The sequence below is a fragment of the Rana temporaria genome, chromosome 4 (assembly GCF_905171775.1).
Source record: "Rana temporaria chromosome 4, aRanTem1.1, whole genome shotgun sequence".
In the NCBI taxonomy this organism is placed as follows: Eukaryota; Metazoa; Chordata; class Amphibia; order Anura; family Ranidae; genus Rana; species Rana temporaria.
In genome coordinates, this window is record NC_053492.1 from 168,705,430 (window position 1) to 168,729,486 (window position 24,057).

General features: G+C 42.3%; 1 protein-coding gene across 1 annotated transcript in view; it reads left to right on the plus strand.

The window, feature by feature from the left end:
* SEC62 (SEC62 homolog, preprotein translocation factor) overlaps nucleotides 1-24,057 on the plus strand; it is a 99,978-nt gene that overhangs the window by 70,135 nt on the left and 5,786 nt on the right. Inside the window, exons 4-6 of the mRNA XM_040349325.1 lie at nucleotides 1,369-1,591; nucleotides 4,937-5,029; nucleotides 10,304-10,364. Of these exons, the coding sequence (XP_040205259.1) occupies nucleotides 1,369-1,591; nucleotides 4,937-5,029; nucleotides 10,304-10,364 (377 nt within the window). The remainder of the gene's footprint in view (nucleotides 1-1,368; nucleotides 1,592-4,936; nucleotides 5,030-10,303; nucleotides 10,365-24,057) is intronic.

A 24,057-nucleotide genomic window follows, 5' to 3' on the forward strand; every position in this document is an offset into this window, starting at 1 on the left:
GTCAATATTGGCACAAAACCTTCAGGCTTCTGCTAGAAAGCTGAACACGAAGAGGAACTTCATCTTTCAGCATGACAGCGACCCAAACCATTCATCCAAATCAACAAAGAAATGGCTTCACCAGAAGATTAACATTTTTTGGAATGGCCCATCCAGAGCCCAGACCTGAATCCCATTGAAAATTTGTGGGGAGATCTGAAGAATGCTGTGCACAGGAGATGTTCTTGCAATCTTACAGATTTGGAGTGTTTTTGCAAAGAGTGGGCAAATATTGCCAAGTCAAGATGTTCCATGCTGATAGACTCATACCCAAAAAGACTGAGTGCTGTAATAAAATCAAAAGGTGCCTTAACAAAGTATTAGTTTATAGAGGAAGTAAACCCTCTGCAAAAAAAAAAAAACACCCTTCAAGACAAAGGCATAATGAGCTAGTATGTTCCCCTCCTCTGTTGCCACCATGTCTTCCAGAGTGACTTCCGGGTATGGCGGCTCCAGCGATGTGACTGGCCGGAGCCACATGCGCGTGGGAGCCGCCAGCTACGGCACGATTGCCTTTAGAAACGGCACACTCGCCGTTTCTAAAGGTTTCCACAGTGTGCCTGCGCCGTAGACATCAGTGCCTGTCTTTTTTTTGCAAATATCTCCTAAACCGTGTAGGCCGTGCACAGCCTGTAAGGGTTTTCAACCACTTTAAGGCTGTGCATACTTATGCAACAATATTATTTTATTTTTACTTCCCTCCACCTAAAATATTTCAGTTTGTTTGTTCACATTAAAGGTGGAAAAAATTCTAAAATTATTTCTTTGTCTCATTTTTTTTTTTTTTTTTACATCACAGAAACCTGACATTTAACAGGGTTATATCCACTGTATGTGTGCATTTGCATTTATTAACATGGACTCCTGTTTTTTTACAACTATGATATGTGTCCTCCCAGCAAAAGACGGGAAGTTGTCTGCTCCCCTGTCAATGCCTACACACACTCCCACATACCCAGAGCCTTTCTACAAACACAGCCTGGATGGAAAAGGGCTCATTAGAAATGCAGGCAGTTGATGACACTATAAAATGTAGAATGCCTCAGTGGATCCCCCTATCCCTCCAGATTCAGAGGCTGTGGGATTTTTTCAGCCCGTTTTTTGTTTTTTTATTGTAAGGGGATAGGATGGTCTTACTAGGAAGTTTCCCCATACTTGAGTATAAGCTTTTTATTTTCAAAGGTTATGCATATTCTCTAGTGACCTTATACGTTCCAGTTTGATTCTTCGTTTTATTAAATATCCTGGAGCAAGACAACCAATGTTATGGAATCCTCTAATTAAAAATGTACTCCTTAATATTTGAAAATTATTTTCTATTTTGTCAAGGCTTCTCAAGAAACAGTTCTTTCATCGGGCATTAAAAGTGATGAAAATGAAGCCAGACAAAGATCCAAAGAAAGAAAAGGAGAAGGAGAAAGGAAAGACTGATAGTGGAAAGGAAGAAGAAAAAAAGGGGAAAAAAGATCCTTCTAAGGATGAGAAAATCAAGAAAGAGAAAGAGAAGGAGAAGGAAAAGAAAAAGGACGGAGAGAAAGATGAAAGCAAAAAGGTAAGACCAATGTCTGCCAGTCACTTCTGTTACAGATGTTTCTTTCACAAATAAATTTTCTTTTTAATCTCAATGTTTATTAACCACTCAAGACCCGGACCAAAATGCAGCTAAAGGACCTTGCCCCTTTTTGCGATTCGGCACTGCGTCGCTTTAACTGACAATTGCGCGGTCGTGCGACGTGGCTCCCAAACAAAATTGGCGTCCTTTTTTCCCCACAAATAGAGCTTTCTTTTGGTGGTATTTCATCACCTCTGCGGTTTTTATTTTTTGCGCTATAAACAAAAATAGAGCGACAATTTTGAAAAAAATTCTATATTTTTTACTTTTTGCTATAATAAATATTCCCCCAAAATATATTAAAAAAAAAATGTTTTACTCAGTTTAGGCCGATACGTATTCTTCTACCTATTTTTGGTAAAAAAAATCGCAATAGGCGTTTATCGGTTGGTTTGCGCAAAATGTATAACGTTTACAAAATAGGGGATAGTTTTATTGCATTTTTTTTTTATTTATTTTTTATTATTATTACTAATGGTGGCGATCAGCGATTTTTTCGTGACTGCGACATTATGGCAGACACTTCGGACAATTTTGACACATTTTTGGGGCCATTGTCATTTTCACAGCAAAAAATGCATTTTTGTTATTGTTGCCAACTGTGGGATGCTTTAACGGAACTTCTATCTCTACGTTAACATGATGCTGGTGGAAGTATATGGAGGGGTTCCCTTTTCTTTCCCCTTCCCTACCCTTCCTTGTCCTTCCCTATCTTTCCCTACCCTTCCCAATCCCTCCCCTCCTTTTTCTTCCCTCTTCTCTTCCTCTATTCCTCCTCTGTTCTTTATAATATACATCTTGCTCCCGGTGTGAATCATTCTTGCGATTATGGGTTAGTGTGGCTTCCTGGGACAACCACTAGTTGGACCCTAGGGAGTCGAGAATATAGCTCATTGGCTTTATTCTTATTTTCTTTTTTGTTATTTCTATTTTTATTACCATTCAATGAATGATTTAACAGCGGAAGAGGGGAAGGATACGGTTCAAAGGGAACATTGTGTTTTTTTCCTTGGTTATCCTTATGTCATATGGATATATTAACGGGCTTTCCCGCTAACTGCATTTTATGTTGAGTCTCCTTTTTTGTCTATAGGTTTTATGTTTACGACTCTTTGTATGAGTAATATAATCTGACAGAGCTCGATTGTTATTTCTATCTTTGTTACTTGTGTCTGATACAACATTGTTCATTTTCAATAAAAAATATTGAAAGATAAAATGCATTGTTTATTGTGAAAATGACAGTTGCAGTTTGGGAGTTAACCACAAGGGGGCGCTGATGGGGTTAAGCGTGTTTACAACTGTAGGGGGGTGTGGCTGTAGGTGTGACGTCATCGATTGTGTCCCCCTATAAAAGGGATGACACGATCGATGCAGCCGCCACAGTGAAGAACAGGGAAGCCGTGTTTACACACAGCTCTCCCCGTTCTCCAGCTCCGGGGACCGATCGCGGGTCTCCAGTGGCGATCGGGTTCGCTGGTCCCGCGGTCCCGGTCACAGAGCTTCGAACCGGGTCGCGGGAGCGCGCCCGCGACCCACGGCTGGGTACTAGTACAGGACGTACCTGTACGTACATGTGCCCAGCCGTGCCATTCTGCCGACGTATATGTGCAGGAGGTGGTCCTTAAGTGGTTAAGTACCATGCAATAAACAATGGCAAACATGTAGTAATCAAACCTGTTGCAGTAAATGGCGTTATCAATGTGAATGTGACTGGTGGTAGTGGGGCAGTAGAATAAATTCTTACTGACACTTAGGTGCAATTCATCAATTGTATTCAGGAATAGCAGCTTGATTTCAACTGCCAGTGCAGCTCACCTGTCCTTTACCTTCAAGGGTTTATTTACACATGCAGCCATTTTTACTGCCCTTTACTGCCCTAAAGTGATCCACAGTAGATTGCTTTTCAGCGACATTTGACAAGCCGTTCAGTGGTAATATCTTGCACCATGCTGTGACTGCTTGCATTACGCACAGTTGCAGTGTTGTGGTGCAGCCCCATTCACTTGAATGTATTAAGCTTGGGGGCAATACTGAATACTCAATGTGACCTGTTTACATTTTACTGCATTCCACACTCTCCAGGTGTATGGCCGAAACTAGAATTCCTGCATTCCAGGCATATTGTGAACATTTACAGCATAAATGCCCAGTGTGCATGTAACCTAAGGCCTCTTGAACACTAACACTCCTGCAATTAGCTTTTCTAAGCACAAGAGACGTTATCTGGGAAGTAGAAACAACTTTCAGGGCTCATTCAGCTTAGCTGCATTTACAGAACATAAAATTGTGTGCATCCAAGTCTGATTAGAACACTTGTAAACACAGCTAAATATAGGAACATGCAACACAGGAAAAAGTCATCTGGAAGGCAAAAATTTGTTTACCAGCTCTCTAAACTTTTACATGTTCCTGCTTTAGGGCTCATTCATTCCGGAGCACGGTGTGGGGAAACCCACTTTCCCTATACTTTTTGCTTACGTTCAAAATGCACTGGGTGTGCAATCTGCTACAGGTTTCAACACAACCTTAATGACACCCCAAATGCAGATCGCAAATGCAGTGTATTCTATGCCTTATGGTGCTTAGGCAGTGATAGATGACTCGATTTATATTCTCCAATGACCTAAGCATGAACACACCAATCTGCCAATATGGTGTCCAAAACTGAATGAGCTAATCCGTTGTTTCCCAAAGAGGCAGAGCAAGCAGACATGTATATGCCAGATGAAGCCCAATGCAAAATGCTGCTGGAATCATAATCCCAGGGACCAGTCAAGGATCTAATGCTATAGCCCACAAGGTCCAGGCAATGTAAAATATTTTTGAATTTATGCTAGTTAAAAAAAGCAATGTTGATTAGGTGGGGTCCCGAAACAACACCATTGCCTCTGCCTATGATGGTTTTAGGTATCCTCACTGTGCCAAATGCTGGAGTAATAGCAGTAGTTTGTGCCCCTGATCACACACAATAAGGGGAGCTTTTAAGCAAAGGAATACTTACTACTTCCTCACTTCCACAAGCTTCATCCTTGCCATGCAAGCAGTCCTGCAAAGCCACTTCTCCTAGCCAGTCTTGTTGTGCAACCTCTCCAATGTCATCATGTACAATGCAGAAGCAACCATTCTACATGGTATGTGATTACCTTGAGGGCCCACCTACAAACCAGAAGATGGATTCTGGTATAATTTTGCAGTAATGTTATCATAAAAAATTATAACTGATGTACCTTTTTAAAGGTGATTACAGATACTTTCAATGTCTTATGTTATGGTGTTTTATAGGATGACACCCCTGGAACACCTAAAAAAAAGGAAACCAAGAGAAAGTTCAAGCTGGAACCCCATGAGGATCAGGTTTTCCTGGATGGCAATGAGGTGAGACAGTCGTAAGAAAGTCACTTTTTTGTTATACTGGGAGAACTTCAAGAATGAAAATGGTATTAAACCCAAAGCCAAAAAAATTACATATTGCAGTTTACCAATCCGCCTAATGGAAAATACAACCAAACTACAAGCTACAAAATACTCAGACTGTAGTGTGCACCCCTCCATAGTAAACTGCAATTATAGTTGCATAACTCTGAAGATTTATGCATTATACTAGGCATTAGGGGGTAGCATAATAAGCATTGGCATCTACCGTGGTAAACTTGACTTTAACGTGGAGTTCCATCCAAAAATGGAACTTCCACTTTTTGGAAATCCCCCCCCCCCCCTCCGGTGTCACATTTGGCACCTTTCAGGGGGGAGGAGGGAGCAGATACCTGTGTAATACAGGTATTTGCTCCCACTTCCTGGCATAGATCACCGCGGTGACCTACGCCACCCACGGCGCCTACTCTGTCCTGTCTGCTGTCTTCTGGGAGACACACAGGTCCCAGAAGACAGCAGGGACCCGTGAGGTGAACGGCCTCACTTCCTGATTCCCTTACCAATGATGGCGGCAGCAGCTGAGAGCTGATGCACTGATCGGCTTCGGCTGCCGACATAGCGGGCACACTGGACAGGTAAGTGTCCATATATTAAAAGTCAGCAGCTGCAGTATTTGTAGCTGCTGGCTTTTAATATTTATTTTTTTCGGCGGACCTCCGCTTTACATATGATACATGTTTTTTAAATGTTTTTTTTTTATTATTTTTTATATTGGATGGAGTAAAAAGGGATTAAAATACCAGTCACGTTTTTATTGCTGCCTGCACCCCTGTAGATACTCACTCTCTCTATTTGTCCTGTTTACTGTTAATACCAATAGTGAAACAGAAAAAAAATCTAAATTTTGGGATTTCACCAGAACTGAAATAGAGGGGAAATCTTCAGTTGGGGACACTAGTTCTGGTGACCCTTATAGATTTCCTCTCTTTGTTCCCCAGGGGGATTCATTTATTTACAGAGATGTCATGTCACTTCCAAGGGAAATCAACACAAGGGACACAGATGGCAAAAACTGAGGGATTATTGCCCTCTCCCGCTCTATCCAAAATGAAAAAGTTTTGCCTTTTAATTCTACTTAAAGTTGTGCTCACAATGTACAGTACAGGTTTAAAAGATGTATGTGTGTTGCAGAACTCCAATGCCCAAAGTTCTTCAGTGGGCAAAAGGCTTATTTTCTAGGGCCACACTTGGCTTTTGTCTTCTGACCTCCCATTGCTGATTGTCATTCTTTGAGGTCTCCGATAATGGATATAAATACAAATAGTGGATAATGTATAATGCAAATAGTGGATACAATGGATAATACTACACATAGTGACATGCAGGAGGCATTGGGGGGGGGGGGAGGGTGGAGCCATGTACAAATTTGAACTGATGTTCTTTACATATTTATGCATGAAGCGCCTAAGCTACCAAGTCCTTGGTGCTCTAAATAGGAATGTAAATGTTTGAATACCTGTTGTTTTTTTTTTTTATCTTCCTACATTAAAACCGCTCCTAAGCAAGCACAGATTTTATAGTAAACCTTTCCTTAGAAAAGACTGAGTGCTGCTAGTTGCCCAGATGTTTTACTGACTCTGGGCCAGATCCACATACATGTAGATCGGCGCAGCGTATCAGAGATACACTACGCGGCCGTACCTTACCTGGCGCATATTCGAATCCTCAGCGAGTTCGCGCCGTAAGTTGCGGCGGTGTAGTGTATTTCTGGCGGCGGATTTCAAGTTGGGGGCAGGTTTCATTTAAATGAAGCGCGTCCCCGCGCCGAATGAACTGCGCATGCGTCCCAAAATTTCTCAACGTGCAGTGCGCTAAATGACGTCGCTAGGACGTAATTTTTTTAACTTTAACGTCCATCCCTATTCACGGACGACTTACGCAAAAAAAAATCAAATTTCGACGTGGGAACGACGGTCATACTTAACATGGCAAGTCTAGCTATACGCCGCAAAATACCAGCTTTAACTATACGCCGGAAAAAGCCGACTACAGACGACGTTACAAAATGCGACGGCCGCGCGTACGTTCGTGGATTGTCGTAAATCGATAATTTGCATACCGGACACGGAAAACGCCACCCAGCGGACGCCAAAGTATTGCATCTTAGATCCGAAGGCGTACGAAGACGTACACCTGTTGGATCTAACCCAGAAGCCGTCGTATCTTGTTTTGAGGATTCAAAACAACCATACGACGCGGTAAATTTGAAAGTACACATCTGTGAATCTGGCCCTCAGTCTTTAATAGTAATGCAGAACAAGTAGTTTGTTCAGAAAGCCTCTGTCTATATACAGTTGTGCTCATAAATTTACATAGCCTCGCAGAATTTATGATTTTTTGGCCATTTTTCAGAGAATATGAATGATGACAGAAACTTTCACTCATGGTTGGTGTTTGGCTGAAGCTATTTATTATCAATCAACTGTGTTTTACACTTTTTAAATCCTAATCGCAACAGAAACTACCCAAATTACCCTGATCAAAAGTTTACATACCCCAGTTCTTAATACCGTGTATTGCCCCCTTTGACATCAATTACAGCTTGAAGTCTTTTGTGGTATTTGTGGATGAGGCTCTTTATCTTCTCAGATGGTAAAGCTGCCCATTCCTCTTGGCAAAAAGCCTCCAGCCCCTGTAAATTCTTGGGCTGTCTTGAACTGCACGTTTGAGATCTCACCAGAGTGGCTCATTGAGGTCAGGAGACTGAGATGGCCACTCCAGAACCTTTACTTTATTCTGCTGTAACCAATGACAGGTCGACTTGGCCTTGTGTTTTGGCTCATTGTTATGTTGGAATGTCCAAGTACATTCCATGCGCAGCTTCCTGGCTGATGAATGCAAATGTTCCTCCAGTATTTTTTGATAACATACTGCATTCATCTTGCCATCACTTTTGACAAAATTTCCTGGGTCTTTGTAGCTCACACATCCCCAGAACATCAACAATCCACCTCCGTGTTTCACAGTAGGAATGGTGTACCTTTCATCATTGGCCTTGTTGACTCCTCTCCAAATGTAGTGTTTATGGTTGTGGCCAAAAAGCAACATTTTGGTCTCATCACTCCAAATGACTTTGTTCCAGAAGGTTTGAGGCTTGTGTCTGTGCTGTTGGGCGTATTGTTAGTGGGATACTTTGTGGCATTTGCATAGTAATGGCTTTTTTCTGGTGACTCGACCATGCAGCCCATCTTTCTTCAAGTGCCTCTTTATTGTGCATCTTGATACAGCCACACCACATGTTTTCAGAGAATCCTGTATTTCACCTGAAGTTATTTGTGGGGTTTTCTTTGCATCCCAAACAATTTTACTGGCAGTTGTGGCTTAAATTTTAGTTGGTCTACCGGACAGTAGTTTGGTTTTAACAGAACCCCTCATTTTCTACTTCTTGATTAGAGTTTAAACACTGCTGATTGGCATTCTCAATTCCTTGGATATCTTTTTATATCCCTTTCCTGTTTTATACAGTTCGACTTCCTTTTTTCCCTACAGATCCTTTGACAATTCTTTTGCTTTCCCCATGACTCAGAATCCAGAAACGTCAGTGCAGCACTGGATGAAAGATGCAAGGGTCTGTCAGGAGTCCAGAAACTCATTGACCTTTTATACACACACACTAAATACAAGCAAACAGATCACAGGTAAGGATGGTTACCTTTAATAGCCATTCAAATCCATTTGTGTCAACTTGTGTGCATGTTATCAGGCCAAAATCACAGGGTATGTACATTTTTGATCAGGGTCATTTGGGTAGTTTCTGTTGCGATTATGATTTAAAAAGAGTAAACACAGTTGATTGATAATAAATGGCTTCAGCCAAACACTAATCATGAGTGGAAGAAAAGTTTTTGTGTTATCATTCATGTTCTCTGAAAAATGGCCAAGAAATCATAAATTCTGCCAGGGTATGTAAACTTGTGAGCACAACTGTGTGTGTGTGTGTGCATATTTATATATATATATATAATATATATATATATATATTATCCAAAATGTCCTTTGCTTTGTTTTAGATAGGTAATGACTAAAACTCCTGTCAGTTTGTTTTGCCATCTATGTCTCATTAGGGAGATTTCTCTTCCCTTCCTGTCCTGAAGACACACCAGAATGTAAGAGGAAGTCTTTACAAATTGAGGGAACTTCCTCACTTAAATAAGAGCGTTTGAACCCTTTTATATTCATGTTCTGAAAGCTTTGGGTAGTCCCTTAATTTTATTCTCTGACAATGCTCACCAGAACAAATAGAAATTTAAAGGATTGCGAAGGTTCGATATTTTATTTTATTTTTTTCTTCTACTAAAGTATCATACGTGTCATACTTGCCTGCTCTGTGCAATGATTTTGCACAGAGCAGCTCCAATCCCCCTCTCCTTGGGTTCCCTGCTGGTGCTCCTGGCTCCTCCCCCTCAGAGTGCCCCCATAGCAAGCAGTTTGTGTGTGCTTGCTCCCGAGCCCTGCTTGGTGTGTCCATAAGACACACAGAGCAGGGCTTGGCCCGTCCCCCCGCTTCCTCCTCACTGGCTCTGATTGACCACAGAGGGAGCCAATGGCTCCCACTACTGTATCTAAGTCAATGAGGAGCAAGAGAGCCTTGGCTCTTGTGCACATCGCTGGATCGGAGTTGGGCTCGAATATGTATTTAGGGGGCTGCGAGGGAAGCTGCATGCAGAAAAGTAAAACAAAATCACCCCAGGGAGGACGCAAACTGACTGATTTAAAACTTATAAGAAATTCAAATTCCTCACCACTCTAACCAAAACACATATGTTTTGCTTTAAACACACTTTTTAAATGTTTATTTCTGTAATGTTCGTGATAAAAAAATATCATAGTTAACTAGGTAGTTACCTTGGTATAGGATGGACTTGAGCTATACATGCAAAACACAATTGTGCATGCAAGAGAATATGAATACAAATAGGCAAGGTTTACTGAGTCCTACAATAGAGTAAATGAGAGAAGAAGGCAGAAAAAAGTGGTTGCATATCACTCCTTAGTAGATATTGGTTAACCACTGCACTGTCCAGTGATATTTGAAATCTAATAAAGCATTTTGTTCTGTTACATTTTACTGTATGCTCCAACATTGCATGGATGGACTTGTTTTTCCTCCATTAAATTTATTAGACATTTTTTATATTTTTTTTAATTTTAGCATTGTACCATTCAGTGTTTAAAAATGTTGCTTCTCATGTCTAAACTGTTAAAAAATGTTTTTAGGTGTACGTGTGGATATATGATCCAGTCCATTTTAAAACATTTGCCATGGGACTCATCCTTGGTAAGTTCATTCAGAAGTTTATGGTACAGGTGAATGTGTCAAAAAGCGTTTTAAGATTGTCTTAGAAATTGACCAGGCAAGCATGCATGTAATTTAGTTTGAACAATCCACCTTGAAAATATGGTCCAATTGTATATATTTACTCTTTTCAAAGGTAGCGGCATCATGGCTTAAGTGCCCTCAAAATATGGCAGGTTTGATCCTTTTGGGATCATTTTGGTGCTGAATGTATATACATGTGGGCCATTATTCACATCTTGTTTTTTGCGGCCTTTTGAAGCAAACTTTGGTGTCTGTAATAATTTGTAACTTGTTTGAGAATTGTTATATTACCTCTCAGTAAAATATAATATTTCAGTTAGAGCAGAAGTGTCCAGCTGTCAATCTGCAAGGCCATCCAACCTTCTGTCTGAGCTTGGTGCTGATAAATCCAAAAACTGTCAAAAGTGCTGTCAGGATATGTAAAAGAAAACATAAGAATTTCTTGAGAATTATGCTTCTACAACAGCCTGGACTAAGTGTAATTTATCAGCCCTAAGCTCATGCAGGAGACATGTCAGCCTTCCCAGAGGCTTTTTTAGTTCGACACAGAGCTAAAACTTCTGCCATCTCAATGAAGAGAATACAATTAAATAACAGTTCTTGCAGTTGTTCCTGCACGATTTACATATCCTTACAAATGGACATTTCAAGCTTAAAGGCAATGTTCACCTTTTAGGAGCATGTTACACCCATATTTAGAGTGTAACATGCTCCTAGGGACCCACCTCCAGCGCTCCCCACTCTGTGAGAGCAGGCATGGGATCTTCTCCCCGCACCCGCTGTCAAAATTTGAAAACAGTTTCCTATAATTAGATGAACTACAAGTACCGTCGGTCGTTGCGGCAGAGGGCTTGTAATTTTCAATTAACTGCGAGGGTGCTGGTGAGTGCTTTCATTGTTCATTGATTCCTTCTGTAGTTCAGTAACTGTCTGCCAATACAGAGGAGATATGGGCAGACAGCTGACTGAGAGTCTGCAGGATCCTGGCATTGCACCTGTGTTCTGCTGATGACAGGTGCAATGCTTTTACAGACTGCAGTTAAAAAAAAAAAAAAAAAAATGTTGACATATTTTTTACCTTCAAAAATATGTGCTTTTTTTTTTTTTTTTTTAAAGGTGAACTGATCCTTTTAAAGTGGAAATCCTCCTATCATTTACAGCCAAGGAAGCTGCCATCTTAGCCTCTGTTGATCTGCAATTGCCATTGTACATGTGATCAACTACGATAACAGCCATTTAATGGCTTGACAGTTTGGTTGAGAGCTGACATAAGCACACTAGTAACTATTAACAGTTATCAGTCAAAGAATGCATTATATATGACTGTTTGAGAAATAGTTAATTAGGTTATTTAGTTCTGGTTTAATAGAAACGTATAGTGAAAGTATTCGTAATATTTTTCAGGATTAAAACATATTTTTTTATTGTTGGGTACAAATATGAAATATGACATTTTAATTTCCATTATTCTTTCAAGCCAGAAGGAGAAGATTTGCAATCCTCAATGTTTTACAGGCTCTCACTTTGCAGTACAGCCTGTTTATGGAACTCAATAGCTCAAGCTGAAATTCACGTACACGATCTAGGTCCAATTATCTATCAACCTGAAAGCTAAGGTGGATGGGCATCAAAAATATAACTTGTATATTATTCCACTTCAGGGGTGAGCAAGTCTACAACCAGTGTACGCCTCAGGCCACATTATTCTAGTGTATTTTCCACATTCATCAGCAACAGAGCATCAGCAACATGGTGCTCAGGGAGTCCTTTATTATTTGGAGTGACAGTTTCCCAGTAGAAAAGTAGGCTCAGGCTTGTTCGGGATCCTAGTCCCAACCACCTGCCTGGTCCCGCCAGAAATCCAACACTGCACACCACTAATCACAGGCAGTGAGGCATTTCCCAGTCCACAGCTGCACAGACTAGGAAATGTCTCAATGCCTGTGATTAGCGAGGTGCAGTTTCAGCTTCCTGGCGGGATCGGGCAGGTGGGTTGGGACTAGGATCCCAAAAACACCTGAGCCCATCTCTATTCCCCCAGTACACTCAGAAGTTTGAGCCATGGTAGCAAAAGCTGTTCTGCAAAAATACTGCCATTTAGTAGGTTGCCATCTTACCATAACCTCTTCTGGTATTCTTGTACAATGCATTTGCATATCTATAAATCTGTCTGTTTTTCTTTCCCTCTTTCGTTTTTATGATTACGTAATATTTTTTTTTTTTTTAAATTTCATTCTTTATTTGTCTTTTTTTTCCTTATACACATTTGATTATTTAAACAAATATTTCATATCAAAAAAGTTCCAAGAACCAACATCCTTACTTGTTTGTCACTTAATCTTAGTGTGCGATACATCTATTATAAAAATTAAGAATATACATTGATCATCTTATTTATATAGAGGGAAAGGGAAACAACATCTCGTGAAAAGGATGAGAAAGAGAAGGGGAGAGAAAAAAAAAAAAAAAAAAAAAAAAAAAAAAAAGAGAAAGATAAAAATGCTCAGATCATCCCCATTACAGGGGGCTGTTCATGTATCTATTTACAATGTGGTTGGTGCCTAAAATTTTCGTTCTTAACTTTATGTATCTAGACCCTCCCTCCATTTTTCTCTCACCCCTGGTGGGGTTTCGAAGCCAGCCTCGGCTTTCCTAAATGACACATATCTAGCTTTATTTTTAAAGAATTATTTTATTTCTACCTCATCCCAGTTATATTTCTTACCCACTAGAGTGGCAGGTCCTTCTGTTCCAGCCAAGGTCTCCACATCTCCTCAAACTCCTTAAGGTTACCTCTTTTTGTATAGACTGCTCTTTCTTTACATATTGTCTCATTTACTGCTCCCTCCCATTCCCTTATTGTTGGAGGTGTTATCGCCTGCCATCTTAACATTATTAATTTCCTTGCTTGGAACAGACATCTCAATAACACTACTGTGGTGCTTTTCTTCTCGTTCCGTTCCCTTCTATATCCCAGTACACATAGTGTGGCTTCTGCTTCCAGAGGTACCCCAAATGTCTCCCCTATGACACTTACGACTCCCTCCCAGTAACGAAACAACTTTGGGCATCGCCACACCATGTGTACTAGGTCTCCGGTCCCCTGGCATCTAGGGCATTTGTCATTTGTTCTTCTCCCAAATTTGAACAGACGTTTAGGTGTATAGTAAGCACGGTTCACCAGCATCAGATGGGAGACCTTCTGTGGGGGTGAGACCGAAACTTTCGGCCCCATCTCCAGAACCCTCCGCCACTGATCCTGTGTCAATTCCCCCAAGTCCTCCTCCCATTTCTCTTTTGTTTTTAACAGATGCCGGCCCATATTAGCCTTTTTAACCATCTGTTTGTATAATTCGGAGATGAGTCCCTTGGTTGGTCCTACCTTGCCTAGTTCTTGGAGAAGGGGCATTTCGCACCACACTAGTGTTTGTGTCCTAAACTGGGCTTCAAGGGCATGCCCCACCTGTATATAAGTGAAAAATGAATACTGAGGTATCTTAAATTCCTCTCTTAAATCCTGAAATTTCCTATATTTATCCTCTTTATACAGTTGTTTCAATCTTTTAATACCGTTTATTTCCCATGCTCTGACCTTTCCTATCTGGAGGACTTCCTTCAGTTTATTGTTATTCCACAAAGGGGAGAGTTCAGAAAACCCGGTATAGCCCATCAATTTTTTAACCGATTTCCATATTTTGGTTATCATTTTTGTTGTTGGATTCCTATATCTAAAGGAATCAGCCTCTAGTGCTTCAAAGATAGTATCGTGAGAGACCCCGTTCATCATTATCATCCCATTAGGGGTACCTCCTCCTGGGATATTACCTCCCCCTATTTGTTGCAGTTGTGCAGAAAAATAATATATCTCGGGTTGGGGCACTGCAAGTCCTCCCTCCCCCACCGGGAGTTGTAATGTGCGAAGGCGTATCCTAGCTTGTCCCCCTTTCCAAATTAGCTCCCTAAAGAGAGATTCAATTTTATTGAACCATTTTTTTCCAATCCATATTGGGGAATTGTGCATTATGTATAAAAGTTGTGGTTGCCAAATCATTTTGATTAAGCTACACCTGCCCGCCACTGACAGATGGAGACGTTTCCAAATATAAATTTTTTGTTTGAACTTAGCAAGTAGAGGGATGAGATTTTTATAAATGTATTGATTAGGGTTTTTCGTCACCAATATCCCCAGATATCTCATTGTGTCCACCACTGATAACTGTGGCAATCCACGTATTGCCGTTTCTCCCAATGGATCTAACGGCAGTAACTCGGACTTCCCCCAATTTATTTCTAATCCTGAAAAACTCCCAAATTCCTCCACCAAGCTCATTGCTTTTGTCAGAGATTGTTCCGTGTCTCCCAGGAAGAGCAGGATATCGTCGGCATAAAGCGCGATTTTTTCTTCTCCCGTCATTCTCTGGAAGCCGGATATCTCGATATTTGACCTAATAGCAATTGCCAGAGGTTCCATCGCTAGGGCGAAGAGCAGGGGTGACAAGGGGCACCCCTGTCTCGTCCCCCTCTCGAGGACAATTTTTTTTGAGAATTCATTATTTATTTTTAACTTAGCACTAGGATTATCATAGAGCATTTTTATCCACCCTGAAAAAGTCGGGCCGAACCCAAATTTATCCAGCACCCTCCAAATATACCCCCATTCTACGCTGTCAAAGGCTTTGGTCACATCCAGTGACAATACGGCCCTTGCTCCCTCATTCTGTGTTGGGGTTTGTAAGTTTAGAAATGTCCTCCTGATGTTCATACTGGTGGATCTATTGGCTATAAACCCCGTCTGGTCTGGGTGAATTAATTTTGAAATAACCCTGTTAAGCCTCGTCGCCAAGACCTTTGCTATAATCTTGGCGTCAGAGCACAAAAGGGATATAGGTCTATATGCCACAGGGTCCAGTGGATCTTTCCCATCTTTTGGTATAATTATAACCGTTGCTTCCAGCATTGAGGCAGGGAGTTTACCTTCTACCGCCGCTCCATTTAATGTTTTTATAAGCTGAGGTAACAATATATCTCCATAATATTTGTACATTTCTAGTGGGAGCCCATCTGGTCCTGGCGATTTTTGATTCGCCATACCTGCTACTGCCACCTGTAACTCCCCAAGTGTTATTGGGTTTTCTAGTTCTTCCCTTTCTAATTGGGATATAAACGGGATTTCTAGTCTCTCCAGGAAGTCCTCCATTTCTTTCTCCATTCCCCTCTTTTGTGTAGTGTACAATTTCTGATAATATGCCCAGAAAACCTGCACTATCTCTGAGGTGTCCGAAGTTATCGCACCACTTGTTAATCTGATGGACCGAACGCCGGAGGAGGAGGAGTTAGATTTTACCACCTGCGCCAGCATCCTTCCAACACTTTCCCCTTCTACAAATGAGGATTGTCGCAAAAAAAGTCGCCTGGTCTCTACTTCCCTTGTAATTACCGATTTATACGCTTGTTGTTTTTCAAGCCATATTTTCTTTCCCTTCGGCGTTGGGTCCCCCACATAGTTATTTTCTGCCTCCAACACCTCTCTACGGGATTTTTCCTCCGCCTCTCTTGCTTTTTTATTAAATTTTGCTATCTGCTGGATCAGGACTCCTCGTAGGTATGCCTTCAGGGTGTCCCATAATATCCCAGTGCCTGAGGTGCCTTCATTGATATCTACAAATTCCTTCAGTTTGGGCAGAACTTCATCCGACTTTTTTATTAACTCACACCAGTGTGCATCAATTTTCCAATCTCTCTGAATTTTTTGTCCACCTTGATTTAGGGTAAGAACCATAGGAGAGTGATCAGATACTCCTCTTGGCAAATATATTACTTTTCCCACCCTCTGTAGTGCTAAATAATTCCCCAGGGCCATATCAATCCTCGAGAGTGTATTGTGTGTACTTGAATAACAAGAATATTGTTGAATCCCCGGGTTCCTCACTCTCCACAAGTCTAACAGACCAACCTCTTCCAAAAATTGACCCAGGCGGCTATTTTTCATGAGGTCTGGGACCAACGGTGTGGGAAACCTATCCACTCTTCGGTCCAAGACCTCATTAAAATCTCCTACCACCAACACCGGTATCTCTTCCTTCCCCATTATGAATTCATTTAATCTGAGCATAATATCAATCCTAAAGGGCGGGGGGACATATATATTTGCTATTATGTACATTTTGTTGTCTATTATACAATGCAAAAAAATAAATCGACCATATTCATCTATGCTGACCTGTCTGCAGGAAAACCCCACTCCAGCTCTCACCAGGATACTCACTCCTCTAGAATATGTAGAGTGCACTGAGTGGTACTGAGTAGGGTATTTTTTACTCTGTAATAAGTAACTTGTATTTTTCATTAAATGGGTTTCCTGCAGACACATCAGCCCTATTCCATGTTTTTCCAGCGTGGCAAAGACTGCAGCCCTTTTAGCTGCAGTTCCCAGGCCTCTAACATTCCATGAGCTTAAGTTTAACATTTTACTTTACATCTAGCAACCACGGATGTACCATAGGGGGATAGGGGCATCCATCCCAGAAAATAATTTATGTAGCTATTCATTACCCTAGTTATCTATGTGCATAAATAGTGTTTACTAATTACTAATTTTACCGTGTCTATTAGAACTTGTGGACTGACATCCCCAAGAAATATATGTGTTATTTTAGTGTTATTTCCATATAGGTTTTCAAACTCTATTTTCCCATATAAAATATATACCCCTTATGAAATACTTTAGCGTTTTCCCCTTTTCCCAATCCTTTGTGCATTATCATTACCTTCTATACTTTTCTTTGGTTCGTGTTTTACGTATATTTTACTTATTACAGTGAACATTTTTTCCTTGTGTATCATGTACTTATCTTCCCTTCCCCTCCCCCCCTTCCTCCCCCTCCCCCCCCTCCCCCCCCGCCCCCGCACCTACCCAGGTGTTCCCCTAAGGGGTTTCCTATGGCCGTTTCCCATATCGTCCTTTCCTCTCTTAACATACTTTCATTCACTCCCCCCTTCCCCCCCCCTCCCCACTTCTCCCACCCCTCCTCATTCACAATCCTCCCTTCTCTATTCAACTCTTGATCAATTCCTCTCACTCATTTTAAGTGTGCACCTTACCTCCCACCTCCCCCCCCCCTATCCGTGCAAGTTACAAATTAAACCCCTTACTCCTAGCTCCCCCCTCCCTCCTTTAATTGCGTTTCCATCCATAATGCTGCATCTTCAGGTTTATCAAAAAATAATGTCATTCCCAGCGCAGCCACCCGTAGCCTCGCTGGGTATAATAAAGCATATGGAAGTTTAGCCCTCTGCATTTTCCGTTTAACCTCCAGAAACCCCGCCCTCCTCTTCTGTAACTGGGGAGAAAAATCAGGGTAAAATGAAACTTTAGAGCCTTCAAAAAAAACCTCTCCCATTTCTCTACTCTTTCTCAGTAGGGACTCTTTATCTCGGTAATTCAAAAATTTTAGTAGCATTGATCTTGGACGCCCCCCGGTGGGGGGAGGCTTAAAGGGGACTCTATGCGCTCTTTCTATTGTAAATGCTTGTGAGAAGCTTTCTCTACCAAATATTTTTACAAACCAGTTTTCCAAAAATTCTATTGGTCTAGCCCCCTCGCATTTCTCCGGTAGCCCCACCAGCCTAACATTGTCCCTCCGGAGTCTATTTTCTATTTCATCCACTTTCTCTTCTAATGTCTCCACTTGGGTCTTCATGTTCTTAACATCTTGTTTGAGAGGGTGCATTTCATCTTCCATTTGTGAGATCCTCCCTTCTGCTTCTGATATCCTTTCATTAGTTTTCCTTAATTCCTGTCCCACTAAGACCAGTTCTTCCTTGACACTTTTCATTTGGTCACACAGTTCTCCCAGTGCCTTTTTACATTCATTCACCACTAGGAATACGTCTTTTATTGTGGGAGCATCTTCAGGCCTGGGGGTTACTTTTGGGTCCATAACTGTGGTAGCTGTATTCTTATTAGCAGAAGTTTTACTTACTGCCACTGCCGCTGTTTGGCCTTGGCTTCGTCTATCTGCATTTATTTTGGCAAAGGCCTGGGGAATTGAGCCATTTTTATTTGGGGTTTGCTCTGTTGAAAGAACACATTTTTCTAATTTGGCTGCTGCTGCAGCAGCTACCCCCACCTTGTCTTTTGCTGACCTCAATGCTTGCGGCCCTGACATTGTATGAACAAAAAACTTCTGTTTAGAGGTAGATAATGAGTTAACCACTAATGCTCAATTTGTTCATTTAGGCCTATAGCCAGTCCATACATCAATGCACAGCACAGCGCAGTATAGTCACCATTGATTCGTTTGAAACCAGTGTGTCCTCTTTATCCTTTATAATCAAAGCAGGCCAAAACTGTCTGGAGCGAGCAAAGCAAAAAAAAAAAAAAAAAAAAAAAAGAAGGTTTTTCTTTGTCCTCTGTTAAGGCTCTACTGAGGCTCTATCTCAGGATCAAAATCAGAAGCTCACCATCTCATGTGGAGCCCATACTTAGCAGGGGGCAAGTCAAATAGTGCCGTATTTAGGTGCTAGCAAATGTTGGGCAACAAATCTGGAGGCAGGATATCACCCTAGTTGTACATCAGGAACCATGGATAATAAATGATGGTAAGAATCAATAGACCCTACTTCACAGGTGTAAAGTACAGAAATCTCAGTTGTCCTCGATGCAGTGTGCAATGTACATACTCCCACTTCACTACACTTTACTTCACTGGACAGTTAGATTCATTAGGCATATAGTCAGTCCATGTTCTCAATGCACAGCGCAGCCCAGCACATTACAGCACTATTAATTCAATTGGCCTATAATCAGTCCAAGACAGTTTACCATAGCTCAGCTCAGTTCAAGGCACCATGTATCCTATTGCCACTGTTATACAAGATTTTACTCACTTTTGTGCAGCTTTATGAGGCATAGTGGTGAGGTTTTTTTTTTTTCCCCCAGCTTCTCCTCCTTCAGGCAGAGCTGCAAAGCTTCAGTGTATTGGTGTAGAGGGTGACTGAGTCCTCCTCACCAACCCGGCTCAGCGTAGGAGAGTGGGGGGCGCCCCCTGGCTATGTCCCGTGCTTCCCAAAGCCTGAGAACGCCGATCCACGCCGGGACTGACAGGGCCGATCACGTGGGCTGGTCAGCTGACCGCCGTCCTCCAATCACGCGCTCCGCTCGCCTGCTGCAGCTAAGCCTCCACCCCCTGGTCTCCTCCGCTCTCTCCCCGGCTCCAGAAGCTCCACGGACGGGGCGGACAGGCAAGCAAGAGCCCCCACAGGACACAAAACGCTCCCGATCAGAGAGCAGGTAACCGCCTCTTGTTAGTGATGATAAGGTGAAATCAGCAGGCAGCAGGCTCCAGCAGCGGGGATATTAAACTGCTTAATCAGCACTCCCAGCATGACCTAATGGGGGGGAGATCCATGGGAGGTCAGGCACACACCTCTCCGCTTCTCACATCTCTGCCTCACTCACTCTCCACGCTCCTACATCCGGCCACACCCCTATGATTACGTAATATTTCATTTGATCTGATGTTTTGGTGGGGCACAGCCCACCTTTCTCAGGCCCTCAACGCAACAGACCTACTAAAAGAAGTTTTGAGTATAAATGTATACCTTAAAACTAATATCAGTTATGATATCTTAATTGTACATTATAGGGCACAGGCTAGACATTCATAAATGTTTAGTTATAGGCCACTACCTTCAGGTGATTGGACACAGGCAAAGCTTTTGAATATGCCCCTGGGTGCACCTCCTTATCCCTACCCCAATCCAGGAGACCCCAGTTTTTTGCTAGTGTCCTTGGACATCTTCTCCCTTATGGAGACAGTTCTGTGCTGAACGTGTTTTTATTCACTTTGACTTCTTCGATGAACACTTCACTTCCTTCTACTACAACAATTGTAGCAGTAAATTCGGATCGATGCAGACTTGTAACGTTGCTTTGGGCATCACCAAAAAAAAGCTGGGAGATTCCCCACTCCTCAGGAACTGATAAAGGCTTATCTCTGCTTAACTTATGGTGAGTGAATATATTGGTGGAGGCTCACAGATGGTTATTCTGTTCTCACAAAACCGTGTTGAATGTAATGGTAGTCTGAGGCTTTATATTCACTTGTTCCTGGTGAGTGCATAACTGTACTGTATGGAACCATTGGATGACGACCCTTTAAACACTTGGTCGATACTCACGTTACATCAACGACTGTTTCTACATTATTATCTTGGGGACAATACTACCGCATTTTGGACTTTTACAGATATGCTTTTTGTATTTAGTTTGATACTAACATGGAGCACTGCACACAATTGGTTTTATTTGTCGCTTAAGGGAGTTGTATGCTAGCAGCTGTAGTCCATATAGCGCTCACTTTTATTTTTATTTTTAACAGATGCCAGCCTCACAGGCTGGACAGGAGTGTCACAATCTCTCACAGGAAACGTGGTCACCCTGGGAAGCAAAGCTTCCCATCAACATCTTGGAGCTAAGAGCAATAAAATTGTCTCTGTACCACTGGGCCACCTTCTTAATGGATACTCAATCAGGGTGCTATCAGACAATGACACTTCAGTGGCCTATATCAGTCATTAGGGGGTACCAGGAGTCAAGCAGCCTTGAAAGAAGTAAGTCTAATCATCTCCTGGGTGAAAAAAAATGTCCAATCTTGTCTGTTTACGTTCCAGGAGTGGACGATTGAAAGGTGGATTTCCTCAACCATCACTGCCTGGACCAAGGGGAATGGTCCCTTTTATCCCAACATCTTCAATCTCCTGTGTCTGGAATGAGGCACCCGAGATGTGGACATTCTGCCTCTAGGTTCAATAAAAAATGCTCCTGTTTGGGGTCAGGATCAAGGATCTTCTAGCATTGGCATTGGATGCTCTGGTAATTCCCTGGACTCTGTTCAGGTTAATTTATGCCTTCGTTCCAGTAAGGATTCTTGCTCAACTGCTCCACAAGATAGAATCCAAGAAGAAAATGGTGGTTTTCATTGCATGAAACTGGTGCATAGACATACTCTAATTTGTAGGCTATGTCCCCTGGCTCCTTCCAAATAAGCCAGACCTGCTGTCACAAGGCCCCCTGCTCCATCCTGCTTCTCAGTCACTGGCTTTAAAGGCTGTTAAAACCCATGTCCTAAAGGACATGAATTCAGTTGATAAAACCTTCCATGATGTTGTTGTCTCACAGATAAGACCCTCATTGCTGCAACCTATGCTTCCTTGGGATGTCCATTTTGCTCTCTCTACTCTGCAAAAGCCACCCTTTGAAACCATTAGGGAATCAATTTGGGTGTTCTCTCCTGCCTTCTTGGTGGCTATTGCATCTGTCTTATGTGTTTTTTTTTAAACTCTTTATTTAATGTATGCGGGTTAAACAAAATGGCATTATATCACACATATCGATCAACAACATCGAATGAAAGGCAACAACAGAAACCCATCAAAAACTACTGTGAACATTGGTGACATGACAGTCAAGGTTCCATTACAATGTCATAATTCAGGAAACTGTGGTCTAGAGACTCCACAACAGTTATGCCCTGTAAGTTAATCTGAACACCCGGCGGGAACCACCAAACTGAAAAGAGGGTTAATGTTATTGGACATATGTAAACCAATGGGCAATAACAATAGGGAGGAAGAATGACCACCTGAGAGGCAAAACTTCCTTATCCCGAAATGGCAGGTACTGAGCCCTTGAACTCCAGGGGACCAAGACAAAACATTGTGCCTAATTTAACGTGTGACTCTTAGTCCTGGATTCGCAGGAACGGCACCAATGGGACCCCACAAACCGATGGAATTTTTTCTTTCTTAGAAAAGAAAAGTGGACTTCACCGAAGGTGTCAATGGGGGAAAGAAAGATAGGAATGAAAAGAGAAAATACAGTAGAAGGGAAGTAAGGGGGGGGGGGGGGGGGACAGAAGGTCTGGCAGGGTCGACGTTCCAAGTCCTTTTAGATGCCTCCAAAACCAATTTATTCAAAGGTAGACCTTGTAATCTTTCTGAGAATCTGAACAGATCCCAATGTGTCCAGCGGGTGTTGTGTTCCTCCGCTCTATCCCCCAGGGCAGCTGTAAGATGCTCCATCTGCTGTATATCGCACACCCTGGCAAACCACTGTGACACCACCGGAGGAGATTGTTGCTTCCACACGCTGGGGACACATGCCCCGGCTGCATTCAGGAGGTGTTTCAGTAAGCACATGCGATAACGCTTACAAGACATAGGTGTCAGGTTTAGGAGTACTGCTGCCGGGTTATCTTGAAGAGAGACGTCGGTAATCTTGTGAATGATCAATAGAACTTGTCTCTACAAGAGGGACAGCTCCGGACATTCCCAGAAGATATAAAGTAGTTTTCCAATTTGGGTACCACATCTCCAACACAGAGGGCTGTGTCCTGAGAATATTGACGCTAACACAGATGGAGTCCTATACCAGCGCGTCAGAATCCTGTAGGTGATCTCCTGATACTTGCAACACAAGGACGACGACTTATGTGCAAATAAGAGGATACGATTCTTTTGGTCCTCAGAAAACATGATGTTGAGATCTGTCTCCCATTTCTTCAAATATGGGGGGTCATGTTGAGATGTGTGAGCAAGTAAAATGTTGTAGGAATAGGAGAGGCTCATCTCTCAGGCAAAGGTCTTCGAAGGACGAAAGCTGCCTACGGAAACAAGCGTTCTCAGGGAGGGATCGTAGGAAGTGGGATAGTTGTGAAATCTTCCACCTGCTCAAAATGGAGGAATTAAGGATTGGATATAGGCCTGAGGGGTCAACCCACTCGGAGGGGCCAAGAAAAGAAGAGGCTCTAACCAGGCTCTGGTCTGATTGGAGCCGGAATGACCTGTCAGAGATACCCGGTGTAAAGAATTGGTGTCCAATTATGTGCGTTAACGGGGAAGGAAAGCTGGATGTCTCTGCTATTCTGAAGTATCAGTTAAGCTCCTGCAATGTGGGATCAATCAGCGGATGCAGAGAGGAAAATCGTAAAAACCGGGTCCCGCTCCAAGGTAAGCCTGCTAAGGGGATCGGCACAGTTTCCTGTTCTAGGCGGACCCATAATTTATGGGGTAAGTGTCTGCACCAGTCCACTACTCTGTTCGTGTGGACCGCAGTATAGTAAAGGGACAGATCGGGGAGGCCAACCCACCTCTAAGTTTTGGCCACTGTAGAAGCGATCTAAGTTGCAGAGGCTTGGCCTGCCAGACATTAAATTATGAAAATTGTACGCAGCTTACCAAAGAAGCTCTGCGGAATCCTAACTGGCAATGTGTCATATGTGTTTTGAGGCAGCAGGCCCTCTAGTAAAGAGTTCTTTCTGATTCTTTACAAGGACAAAGTGGTTTTACATCCAAGACCCTCCTTTTCTATCTAAGGGTATATCGGTCGTTATCCTCAGTGAATACTTTGTCTTTCCTTTCCTATACCTTGATCCTAAGCATCCCAAAGAAATTGCTCTCCATTGTCTGGATGCGGTAAAAGCTAGTGGTCTGTCTGCTGAAGGCCACGACTTCTGTCTAGAAAATGAAGTCTCTTGTTTTGCCATCAGAGTCTTCAAAGGGTCACCCTGCTTGCAAGTCTACTATTGCTGGATGGATGACAGTACGTTGTAAAAGCTTACACTCTGAAGAATAGGGTACTTCCAGTATC